This window comes from Xyrauchen texanus, chromosome 27 (assembly GCF_025860055.1).
Source record: "Xyrauchen texanus isolate HMW12.3.18 chromosome 27, RBS_HiC_50CHRs, whole genome shotgun sequence".
Lineage (NCBI taxonomy): Eukaryota > Metazoa > Chordata > Actinopteri > Cypriniformes > Catostomidae > Xyrauchen > Xyrauchen texanus.
The window spans coordinates 5,313,551-5,326,948 of NC_068302.1; the positions used below are offsets into that span (position 1 = coordinate 5,313,551).

Consider the following 13,398-nt stretch of genomic DNA (forward strand, 5'->3'; position numbering starts at 1 on the left):
CAGGCAGACTAGGCTGACCTGTTGGACGACCTGAGTGTGGGTGCTGCGCTCGACAAACAAGCTTTTTCTGAGCTTCGCCGAGCCACAGATCTTTCTCTCCGCGCGACCAAGCAAACAGCCCGTGCTATTGGCCAGTCTATGTTTGCCTTGGTCACCGCGTAGAGGCACATTTGGCTCAACCTTTCGGACATCAAGGACAAGGACAAAGTTTTACTCCTTGATGCCCTGGTTTCGCACACTGGTCTATTCGTAGACGCCATGACCACAGTTATCTCCAGGTTCCAAGGGGCGAAAAGCCATTAGGAAGCCTTCGGGCAGTTCCTCCCTCGCCGCACTCAGGGGGCGGGTCCTTCGGCCCCCCAGACCCGCCTCGGTCCCGTTAGAAGGGAGGCTCAAAAGCAAAGCATGGCGAGTCGTGCTCCTCCTCCCAGGGATTGGGTACAATCTCGTCGCCCTCGGCAGCCCCCGAAGCAAGACCTCAGGACCATAATTTCTAAAAAGAGAAAACCCTGATGGTCTTGCGCCTAGATTTAGGGGGTAGCTCCCCTCGGGGGTAGCTCCACTTCATCCCTCCTGGTACCCCCGCGAAGCCACTCCATTCCCGCTACCTATTGGTGTTTCGGGTGGCAGAGGCTCCCATCAAGAGTTGGGTGTTTTCGCTGCTCCCTGCATTTATTCAGGACGTGGAACACTTGACACCCCCTCAACAGGAAGTGTTAAAAATGTTATACCCATCTCAGAGATCCTGGCAGCGTAGAAACTTCTGCCAGATATATACTTTTTTTGTGTGTCTTAAGGACAGTAGGAAAGGGCGACAGAATTTAATGAACTCGCCGCCTTCCATATTTCAACGGCGTGGTTCTCACTACTGTAAACCGGATTTGTTATGTCTACTGTGAAAAAAAAAAAAACGCAAATCTCCTGGTTAAAGAGGCCATAGAACGTGTTCCTGTTCCAGAGAGAGAGTTAGGTTATTACACCAAGTACTTCCTGGTTCCCATGGAGGGTGAGGGCTGGCGTCTGGCGTAGATCTTAAAGCTTGAACTGCCCGGTCTGGGTGTTCAAGTCCTAGATGCTGCCTATAAAGACGATCACGTCTCAAGCCCAACGTCTCGTTTGGCTGGTCACCATCGATCTTATGACGCACTTCTTTACTTCTTAATTTAGAAGTTCTGCCACAACACAGGAAGTTCCTGAGGTTAGCTTTCAGGGGCGAAGTCTTCGAGTGTTGGGTTCTTCCATTTGGCATAGCCCTTTTTACCCGCACATTCACAAATGCATGATGCAGCGCCGGCTCCTTTGCGACTCCGTAATGCATTCTGAATTACATAGAGGACTGGCTGATCTTAGCGTAGTTCCAGGAACTGGCAGTTCAGCACAGGGATATCGTCTTAGCTCATCTGGTTTCTCAAGAGTTGAGGCTCAACGCCAAGAAAAGCATCCTCTCTCCCACTCAGAAAACTACCTATCTGGGGATTGTATGGGGGCACAATTGTCTCCCGCTAGAATTGAGTCCATTCAGAACACCCTGAGCAAAGTCAGGCTAGGTCAAGGTTGCACTGTTATCAGTATCAACGATTTCTAGGTCTCGGGGCGACTGCATCCTCGGTGATCCCTCTGGACCTTCTGCTCATGAGACCGTTTTTGTTGTGGCTCAAAGCCAGGAGATTTCTTCTAAGGGCCAAATCCCCTAGGCTAATAAGGGTTACGTGCCACGGGCTTCGTTCCCATTCTATGTGGTTCAGACCCCGTTTTTTTTTCCTTGGGTAAAGGTGCGTCTTGTTGTCACAGGCTGCTAACGACAGACGCCTCCCTGACGGGCTGGGTAGCGGCCTTAAGTGGTCGTCCAGCTTAAGGGGAATAGGAGGGTCGTCAGCTCGGTTGTCACAGTCACTGTCTCGAGTTTATGGCTGTATTTCTGGCCCTGAAATACTTCCTCCTGAGGCTGCCATGTCTTGGTGCGGGTGGGCAATACAGCGGGAGCCTCTTACATAAAACATCAGGGAGAGCCACGTTCTTGTCAGCTGTATTTCTGACGCGTCGGATTCTCCTTGAGGTCCAGGGCAGCTCCTGTTACTCAGGGCAGCTTATATCCCTGGATGCCCATATGTGGGAGCAGATTTACTGTCCAGGCCAAAAATACGGATGGGGGAGTGGAAACTCCACCCTGAGGTAGTGGAATAAATCTGGGTAATGACACATACATAACCCGGAATGCGTCTGTATGTGTTTTTTCCCCGGTCTCTCTGCTCCCGGGAGTCTTGGCTAGAGTTCGCCAGGAAGGGTTTTGCCTCCTACTGGTAGCACCACTCTGGCCGAACAGGGTATGGTTCTCGGAACTAAATTCTCCCCTCGACGGCTCGCCTTTGGCTCACATGGCACAAAAAGTGCCTGTATGCGTTTCCCTCTACTAAAGTTCATATTACAGAACCAGCTTACTGCCAGTTCGCTTCAGTTCTGGATTTTCTGTAGGAAGAACTGTCAGCAGGCACATGCCCCGCCACTGCCAGGTTCTACTTCTACGCCTCGGTGGATGGGGTGCCCTTTAAGAGGCATCCTCTATTCGTGTGCTTCATTCTTGAGCTATGCGACTGAGGCCTCCTGTTAAGATTAGGACCTCTTCATAGGACCTGGTAAGTAGTCCTTGAGGGACTGGTTAAGCCCCTTTTAAACCTCTATAGACAGCGTTTGGCAGACTTCTGACTCTCAAGCTGGTTTTTCTTATGGCAATTATGTCTCTAAGGAGATTTGGGTACCTACAGGCTCTGTCTCTTTTGCCAGCCTGTTTAGAGTTTGCCCCGGGAATGACCAAAGCATTTTTGCACCCTCACCCTGACTACCTACCTAAGGTGCCTTTCGCGACCCGATGTCCAGTCACTCTCTAAGCCTTCTGCTCCCTGCCGTTTGTAATGCCGGAGGTGGACATAAGTCTGTACCCTTCAGACTTATGTCCACCGCATTGACCAGTGGCGTAAAGTCAGGGCAGCAATTCTTCCCTTGGAAGCCGTAACCGGGTGGTGGTCACCTCCTGGCAGACTATGTCACTTTGAGTGAGGGACGCTACTGGCCTGGCCTACGAGGTGCGCAGTCAAGCTTTGCCAGTAGTTATTAAGGCTCACTCTACCAGAGGGCTCGCCTCCTCTAAAGCCTTGGCTAGAGGTCTCCCTCTCCAGCAAGTGTGTGATGTGGCAGGTTATCCCCTCCGCACACATTCATAAAATGTTTATAGTTTGTAGGTTTTCGCCATTCTTATGTCCTTGAGTCGACATCTCAAACTCATGTCTGAGGTCTCTCACGCTCTTGTGAACACACTACACAACGGTAATGGGTCCGGACAGCCACAGAGTGGCCGCGTGGGTATTCTCATTACCTAAGCGCTTTTCAGCGCAGCGTAAAGAGAAAGTCTCGGGTTACGAATGTAACCCTTGTTCCCTGAAAAAAAGCGAACGAGATGCTGCGATTCTTTGCCGCACTGGGATGCCCCAGGACTGCTCTTCAAAAAGAAGTATCTGACGACACTCTGGTGACACATCCATTTATAGCCTGGCTACAGGTGCATCAGCCGAGGCTATAAATTCCGGTCAATGTTCATTGACGTGTTACACACATATTCACAGCTCGGTCACAACTAGGATTGTTCCCTAAGTGCTTTTCAGCGCAGCATCTCGTTCCGCTTTTTTCAGGGAACAAGGGTTACATACGTAAGCCGAGACGGTATTCACCCATGTCTATTAAATTAGCTATGATTTAAGGGCTGTTAAATATTTTCTTGGCATATTCTAGTACATACTGTATATTACACTTGTTATCTCATAGGTCTCAAAATGAATGGAAACACGCAGATGTTGGCGATATAAATAAATTTTGTTAAAGCAAATATTCAGAATAAGGCATTTTCATAATCAAGCGCACTGGCACACTGGACCACAAGCAAGAAGAGTTTATATGCATGCTTTGCAGTTGGCATACACATAAGAACATATTCAACAGTTTATGCTTTTATAAATCCCGATTTGTTCCTCACTTTTGATTTAGGATCAAATCCATGGGATTTAGGATCAAATCTGGTCATACCTGTGTTTTATAAATGAGTATGCTTTGAGTCCCTCTTTCAGTGCAAGGCTATTTTATGTCCTGTTTTATGGTCTGCGAAGGTCTAGAAGCTTAGAGAATGAATAGCGATTTGAGGTACTGTATCATTCCTGTCAATAGCACAAAGAGTGTGGGACAAATTATACACTTAAAGGTAGTTCACACAAAAATTAAAATTCTCTTATAATTTACTCACCCTCACACCATCTCAGATGTGTATGTCTTCTGCTGAACACAAATGACAATATAACAATATATTAGCTCTGTAAGTCCTCACAATGCAAGTAAATGGGTACCAACATTTTTAAGCTCCAAAAGCACAAAGGCAGCATAAAGGTAATCCATAAAACTCCAGTAATTATAACTATATCTTCAAAGAAAGAAAGTGTTAAATATCTGGGATGGCATGAATGTGAGTAAATGATGAGAGTGAATAAGCTTAATATTTAGGGAAAGGGGTTTGTTCAAATCCATAAATATGAAAAGTAGCAAAATCATTCAACCACCAAATATATTTAATTACCAGGTCCCAGATTGTGCTGATGTAAACTGTGTTGATAAAAATTGTGTGTCTCTCTGCAGTGCTGTCAGATTCTAGTGGTGAATGGAGTGGATCTGGGCATCCGAGACCAGGATGGATTCTCAGCAGCAGATCTGGCTGAATACAATGGGCATCAACAGTGTGCCAAGTACCTCCGCACAGTCGAAAACATGGTTAGACACACTCACTCACACAAAGAGACACACAGTTTTGTGTACAAAGTACACACCCTCATGTTGTTCCATACACATAGGTGAAGATTAGTGGAATGTACAAGATGCTCTCTTCCATACAATGCAAGTGGATGGGGGCCAGGGATATTCAAGCTCAAAAAAGCACCATAAAAGCATCATAAAAGCAGTCCTTATGACTTGCTTGTGTCTGGAATTTTAATTGTAATTCAATGATAATCTTGCATTTCTTTTTATGGAAAAGAGCAGCTTGGACGTTTTAACCAAAAATAACTTCTTTCATGTTCCCTTTACAAAAAGCTACACATCTGATGCTGCGCTGAAAGCGCTTTGGGAACAACTTCATGAGTATGACCAGCTGTGAATATGTGTGTAACACGTCAATGAACATTGACCGGAATTTATAGCCTCTGCCTGTGTAATCAATGGATGCACCTGGGGCTGAGCGCGTCGTCAGATTTCTTGCCTTCAGAGATCATTCTGTGTGTGTGTGTGCTTTCACGACCCTTTCAGAACTTTCTTTCCTCTGTTAGGAGTTAAAATTTGTTAGGCAGTGCGCAGAAGACCTTTTCTCTTTTCTCTCTTTCTTTAAAAAAAAAAGGGGGAAAATATGACAAAGTCAGGGTGTGTTCCCCTGTCTCCGCTCTATGGCCGAGAGGGACATGCATCAGATTTGCTTCGTCTGTTTGGGGGAAGAGCATGCTGCTCTCACGTTGGGGCGGTGCGGGTGCGAGCATTGTGATCTGCTCTCGAGCAAAATGCTTCGCTCACGCCTCGCTACTTCGGGGAGTCAGTGCCCACTCTTTCATTGTGGGGCTCTCGCATATATCTGGCTGAGGAGCGAGAGACGGGTCCGTCCCTATCACTTGCTCTCTCCCCAGATCCAGCTGATCCTACTCGTGAGCCTGAAGCGCACCTCGGCGCCTCTTCGTTTCACGAGGGGGGGCGCTGAACCATACATTCACGCTTAATAATAAAGCGGCTGAGAAATTACTCGAGGTGGTTACTCGGGCTGTGGCCAGACTACAGCTAGACAGGCCACGCGAACATGAGACCCCCCCCCAAACGATCCAAACTATAAGACAGATTTCTGTCTAGTGGCTAAAAAAAAAAGGAGGAAGGGAACCCTATATTAGTCCCTTCCTTTCTTTGATGACCTACATGACGAGCTTTCTCGTTCATGGAGGAATCTTTTTACTTCCTGTGTCTTTGTGCCCTTGATGTCGACCTATCGTAGGTGCTGAGACACGGGGCTATTCGTTGATGCCGCCGGTAGAAGAGACACTTGCGGGTTATCTCTCGCCTGGCTCGACATCATCACTAAAGAGACCCACTCTCCCCACAAAGCCATGCAGGACTACCTCCATGCTAGTGGGGAGGGCTTATCATGCAGCTGGTCAGGCTGGTGCTGCTCTGCACACTATGGCATTCTTGCAGGCATACCATGCTGACCTGCTAAAGGACTTAAGTACAGGTACCACGCTCGACGAGGAAGCTTTCTCTGAGCTTCGTCAAGCCACGGATCTATCTCTCCGTGCGACCAAGCAGACAGCCTGTGCCATTGGCCTGTCTATGTCTGCTTTGGTCAGCACAGAAAGACACTTATGGCTCAGCCTATCGGGCATCAAAAGATAAGGACAAAGTTTTCCTTCTTTTGCCTTCCGGCCTATTCGGGTATGCTATGAATACAGTTATCTCCAGGTTCCAGGAGGCGAAAAGCCACGAGGAAGCATTTGGGCAGTTTTTTCCTCGCCGCACTCAGGGGGCGGGCCCGTTGGCCACCCAGACCCGTCCCGGTCCTGCTAGAAGGGAGGCTCAGAAACAAAGCATGCCGAGTCGTGGTCCCCCTCGTAAAGGCTGGGGACAGGCTCGTCACCCTCAAAAACCCCCAAAGCAAGACCTCAGCAAAGTAATTTCTAAGAGGAAGAAACCTCTTAGAAACTTTATGGGGGTAGCACCCCTCGGGACGGGGCACGTGTATCATCCACTTCGACCCTCCCGGTACCCCTATGAAACCTCTCCATTCTGTTCGTCAGTATCAATGACTATTAGGTCTCATGGCAACTGCGTCCTCGGTGATCCCTTTGGACCTTTTGGCACATGAGACTGTTTCAGTTGTGGCTCAAAGCCAGGGGATTTCATCCAAGGGCCAATCCCCTAGGCTGATAAGGGTTACCTGCCACGGGCTACGTACCCTTTCTATGTGGTTCAGACCCCGGTTACTCACTTTGGGTCCCACTCTAGTTGCATCTTGTCATCACAGTTTGCTAATGACAGACACCTCCCTGACGGGCTGGGTAGCGGTCTTAAGTGCTTGTCCAGCTCAAGGGGATGGAGGGTCGTCAGCTCGATTAACACATTAACTGTCTCGAGCTGATTGCTGGCCCTGAAATACTTCCTCCAGAGGCTGCCTTGTCTTTGTGCAGGTGGACAATACAGCGGTAGTCTCTTACATAAACCGTTAAGGAGGTCCACGTTCACATCAGCTGAATTTTCTGGCACGTCCTATTCTCCTTGGGGCCCAGGGCAAGCTCCTGTCACTCAGGGCAGCTTATATCCCTGGATGCCTGAATGTGGAAGCAGATTTACTGTCCAGACAGGAAATGCCGATGGGGGAGTGGAAACTCCACCCCGAGGTAGTGGTACAAATCCGGGTGAGATTTTTCAGGGCAGAAGTGGACCTCTTCGCCTCGACTAACGGCGCAATGTCTCCTCTACTTCTCTCTGAGTCACCCAGCCCCCCTGGGTCTGGACGGGATGGCACATACATGGACCAGAATGCATCTGTATGTGTATTCCCCGGTTTCTTTGCTCCTGGGAGTCTTGGCCAGAGTTCGCCAGCAAGGGTGCGCCGTGCTGGCCGAACAGGGTATGGTTCTCGTAGATAATGTGTCCCCTCGACGGCTCGCCTTGGTAATTCCGGACAGGAGGGACCTTCTGTCTCAGGCACAGGGGACAATATTTCATCTCCGGCCCGAGCTGTGGAACCTTCATGTTTGACCCCTGAAGGGTACCAACTGAGGTACACAGGGCTTTCTCCTGTGGTTATCGAGACCATTTTAAGTGCTAAGGCTCCCTCTACTTGGAACAAATCTGTGTGAGATTTTTATAGGGCAGAAGTGGACCTCTTTGACTCAAAAAACAGCGCAATGTCTCCCCTACTTCTCTCTGAGTCATCCAGCCCCCGAGCATACATGGCCCAGAATGCACCTGTATGTGTTTCCCTTTATTAGGAGTTACGCCAATTAATGGGGTGTCTTTGAAAGATGGTGCAGTGCACGTAATGCAGATCCAGTTAACTGCCAGATTGCTTTAGTTCTGGACATTCTGCAGGGGAAAACTGACAGCTGGCATATGCCCCGCTACTCTCAGGGTCTATGTGGCTGCCATTTCGGCTTGCCACGCCTTGATGGACTTGGTACCCTTTGGGAGGCTGCTCCACCGTTTACAACGCCGGAGCAGGAAAGACTTCACAGACTTTGTCCAGTCTGTCCCTTTCAGACGTATGTCCACCGCACTAGCCAGTGGTGTAAGTCAGGGCAACAATTCTTTGCCATGGGGGCCGCAACAGGGGGGCGGCCGCCACCAAGCAGACTATGTCGCATTGGGTAAGGGAGGCTATTGTCCTTGCCTACGAGGCACGTGGTCAAGCTTCGCCAGTAGGTATTAGGTCTCACTTTACCAGAGGGGTCGGCTCCTCCAAAGCCTTGGAGGTGTCCCTCTGCAACATGTTTGTGATGCGGCAGGTTGGTCCTCTCCGCACACATTCATTACATTTGATAGTTTAGATGTTCATGCCACTCCGGGCTCTTCTGTCCTTGAGTCGACATCTCAAGCTCAGCTCTGAGACCTCTCATGCTCTTGTGAGCACACTACACAACCATAGGGGACCGGAGAGCCCCATTGTAGCGGCGTGGGTATTCTCGTTCCCAAAGCACTTTCAGTGCAGCATCAGAAGTGTAGCCTTTTTGTAAAGGGAACGTCTCGGGTTACTTGAATGTAACCCATGTTCCCTGATAAAAGTGGAACGAGATGCTGCAAAATACCTGATGACGCGCTGGTTATGCATCTATTTATGGCCCAGCCCCAGGTGCATCCAGTAATTACACCGGCAGAGGCTATAAATTCCGGTCAATGTTCATTGACGTGTTACACACATATTCACAGCTGGTCACACACATGAAGTTGTTCCCAAAGAGCTTTCAGCGCAGCATCTCGTTCTGCTTTTATCAGGGAACAAGGGTTACATTCAAGTAACCCGAGACATTATGCAGGTTCTTGCCATGGCAAGTCTTAATTGACTAAAGTATTTGAATCAGATGTGACATTTAACAATATTGAAGATTTGACATTTAACAATATTGAAGATTTCTGTAGCAGATTTTGTTTTGATTTATGCTCGACTGTCCTGATAACCTCTACTTTTCCCTGAGGAACATGGAAGCTTGACATTTTGCCTAGTTTGTTTACGATTCCGCCTTAGTCAAAACAAAAAACTGCTGTTTAATGAGACCCGAGGGTGACTTCTGTGTGCATTTTCATTCCCCTTTTTGATTTGTAACAAGTAATCCCTAAGAAACGAGCAAAGAAAATTTAGTTTTAGACTAAATTTAGTCATAAAACAGTAAGGTTGCAGCTAACGATTATTTTGATAATCGATTAATCTTTGAATATTTCTATGATTAATCAGATAAAACATTTTGATTTCCTGTGTTTTATTAAAATATGATTTTTCAAAAAACTGATATGATAAAGGGTGTAATGATTTTGTTTGATTTACTGTACTGAATTCACAATTCTATACTCTTACAAAACTTTGAACAAAGCCTGAATTGTGAAAAGTTAAGTTTGAATTTATTATTATTATTACTTTCAGGACATATGCGAAACAGTTCCTTTTACTTGTAAAACTGAACAAAAAGTGCTCATAATTAAAGAGTAAAATGATCCATCGGGGATGGAGTGGGACAAAAATATCAGCTCAGCAGAGGGCAATAGTTACACAAAAATAGAAATATTAATAATTCTGCCCAACTGAACAATACATAATTATGTTAGACACATATTCTTGTACACTGTTACTGATTACATACATTTAAGTATTTAATAGTATTTTCACCGATTACATGTTTCTAAACTATTCTTTTAAAAAAAGTGTGTATGCTTATACAGTAAAATAATGTTTGCCATAGTATAAATTTACTAGGGAAATCAGACATTACATGTGGCATTATGAGGAGGGCTTTCAAATATCAGGACCCTTAGCATTATTATACATTATATTCAGCATTACATACAGTTTAATATAGTTCATTCATCTGGAAACCCTGTGCAAATTCACTTTCGCTCTGAAATGACTCATCCCGTTCCTCACTGTATTACATAAAAGTATTTCAGTCCACTGTCGGCGTATTTCCTGAATGGTGGGACACCAAAAAACTCAAAAATTGTCAGTCAATTACTATCAAAGAACATATTTCAAATCAGCAATGAAATCTGATAATATTGGAATAATAAATTGTGCTTCTTTATGCTAAAACACAGTTTTCATGGCTTGTATAGCTAATGCGCATGCGCAGGACTTCTTGTCTACATCCATTGACCGTTGGGCGCTAAAGCTTCTTGGTTGAGCGTTCCAGTTTCACCCATTCATGTAAATAAAAGTGGCCCATCTCTGCTAAATAGGCTCTTATTATATGTGCTTACATGAGCAGGAGAAAACACTTTAAAAACCGGCACACCTTGACTGCTGAGACTTCAGTCTGATATCAATGAAAGCTGCACAATTGATTACATTGAAACAGAAATAATGGTATGATGTTGGACAATTTAATCAGTTTAACAGAGACTCACTTGTGGTAAGAACAAATAGTTTTGTGAAATACGTGGCTGATTTTGAATTTATAACATGTTTACATTATAAAACATAGAAAATAGCAGTAAAATGTAAGTGATGTGCCTGACAGAATCAACTCTTGCTCATCAAACAGTTCAAGGACCTGACCCAGCAACCGCTCCACATTAAACTGTACGTCCAATCACTGCCAATCATGTTAAAATAAAAATAATGCATGAAAAATTCTGAATCCATTTACTGATTACATTGTCCCATGTCTGCCAAGCATGTTGAGTGATCCAAACATCATCTGCAGCCTCAAACTGAACTTTTGACTGGATGTTCAGTGAATGCACTTGGCTGGATAGGAAAGCTATTGGATGCTCCCTTGCCCCCCAATTAGGGAATGACTTCACCTCCAGTATGCTGTCTGTCTGCACTGGTCTAAGAACAGTTTGAAATACACCTTATTTTTATCTTAACTCCATATACAGCCACTGAAAGCAATATTTTCCAGCTTTTGGAGGCATCCATTGATTCTCAATGTGATGATGCAAAATGAATATAGGATATTTGAAGGGAAAGGGCTTATAGTCTACGTACATGATCATTGTATTTAACAGCGTGCTGTTTTGCAATATATCGATACAATTTTAAAAATTACATATCGGATGAAACTAGAGACTTCTGTTTTGACTCAAACAGGTTTTTAACTTAAAAACTTAATGAGGCTTCTTACCAGATGTAGTTTTGTTGCCAATTCTCCCAAAGAAAAACTCAGATGGGATCGGCGCCATGATTTTTGTCATATGACTTGGTGCATTGAAAGTTTAACCCTTTAATGACAGCCTAGAGTCTCCTGAACTGAGATCAGTCAGTTTACAGGGTCTCAGGAGGTTAAAAATACAAATGTATAAAATACATATATATACAGTATATATATATATATATATATATATATATATATATATATATATATATATATATATATATATATATATATATTATTTATTAATAAAATAAATTGTTAAATGTCTTATTTCTAGAATTCAAATAAACGAAATTTAGATCCAAAAACTTTAGTCATTGTTCTAGCGCCATACTTTAGCACCAGCAATTTTGCTAGTTTTGGTAACTGCAGAAGCTCCTGACATGTGATCTAAAGCCCAAATTGTATTGGTCATGGAATTTCATTATCAGGAGAGGAAAAAAAATGACACCATAAAAAAAACTTGATTTGATAGCTCGCAAATGCTCACTCCAGGTGCGAAATTCTCCAGAGGAATCCAATGTTTATATTTAAAATCTTCATCATGGGGAGAAATTGCGGCAAAAATGGGTTTTTGGTGTGAAAGGGCCTTAATACTAATAATAACCCAATAAATAGAACACCTTTTGATCACAATGAATGTTGCTGTTCTCTTACGAGAGGTTCTCTCGTATTGCGTAAGCTAGCTTACGCTACGGGAAAGATTAATCTTTTCTGAGATATTGAAGCCAAAAAATTATCCTTAATTTTGTATCCATTGTCAACGCAGTGCAGCAGCTGCATACCTTGAGCGGGCTAGCTAGCGAGCTCATTGGTTGCTCTGCGGCAACTGCTGCAGCCTATAGACGAACTTGAGTGAACTTGCGTCCAATGACAGGCCAGCGCCGTCACTGTATCAAAGCCCGCCAGAATGGGCGTGGCTAGAGTGCATATAAGCTTAAGTTCGTAGGCTGGAACCCTGATTTTCATCTATTCAGCGAGCGCTCGCATCTCTGTACTGCAGAAGCCGCGTCGCCGTTCGAGGGGCATCTAGCAAGCGTGGACAGCGCTCGAAGAAGCCGGCCGTCTTCGCCACCTTCAGCCATCCTGCGAGCTACGCCATCCGGCGACGTATCCTTTTTAGAGCAAGCTAGTTCCTCAGCGAACTTCACAAAAGAGCAACGAGCGTCTTTTTAAAGATGCCTCGCACCACCTGCGCCTCATGCCGCGCCCCTCTCAGCGCCGGAGACCGCCACCTCATCTGCGCTCTCTGCCTGGGACTGGAACATGCAGAGCTCGCCCTCGCTGATGGCGGATGCAACCTCTGCGAGGAGCTTCCGATGTCGACCCTGCCGGCTCGACTCGAAGCACTCAAAACCGAAGCCGCCGCGCCGCCTTTCGTTTCGCCGCGCAGAAAGAAGCGCCGCTCCCAATTGCTGCTGGAACCGGTGTTAGAAGCGACTACCTCGCCGGAGCCTCTCCCTCGAGCCTCGCTTTCACCCTCCCCTCCCCCCCGGAACGCGCAGTTGCCGCCGAGCGGCCGCACTGTTGCCATCTCGGATGACGAGGCGGAGGATAAGGGCTGCTGTTCCATCATGGCTTCGGACAGCGAGGAGTGGTCAGGCTCCCAAGCCTCCTCCTCGGCCCAGGAATCCAGCAGGACCCGCGCCGGAGTCGAGGAAGAACTAACGCGCCTCCTCACACAGGCCGTCGACCGCCTCGGGCTTGAGTGGTCACCGCCCTCTGAGCAGGCTCCCAACAGACCTGACAGCTGCTTTCTTCAGAGCCGTCGCCGCGCGGCGCCCGCGACCCGGGCCGCTCCCTTCCTGCCGGAACTCCACGCCGAGCTCTCTAAAGCGTGAAACGCGCCTCTCTCGGCCAGGAACTGATCCCATGTCTCCAGCTCTCTCGCTTCGGTGGACGCCGGCAACGAGAGGGGCTACTCTTCCATCCCCCCGGTCGAGGATTCGGTAGCAGCACACCTTTGCCC

The 13,398-nt window shown here is 46.5% G+C and overlaps 1 protein-coding gene across 1 annotated transcript in view; it reads left to right on the plus strand.

Annotated features, from left to right (window-relative positions):
• Positions 1-13,398, plus strand: part of LOC127620526 (espin-like) — a 169,127-nt gene that overhangs the window by 54,139 nt on the left and 101,590 nt on the right. Inside the window, 1 exon segment of the mRNA XM_052093657.1 lies at positions 4,675-4,806. Coding sequence (XP_051949617.1) covers positions 4,675-4,806 — 132 coding nt within the window.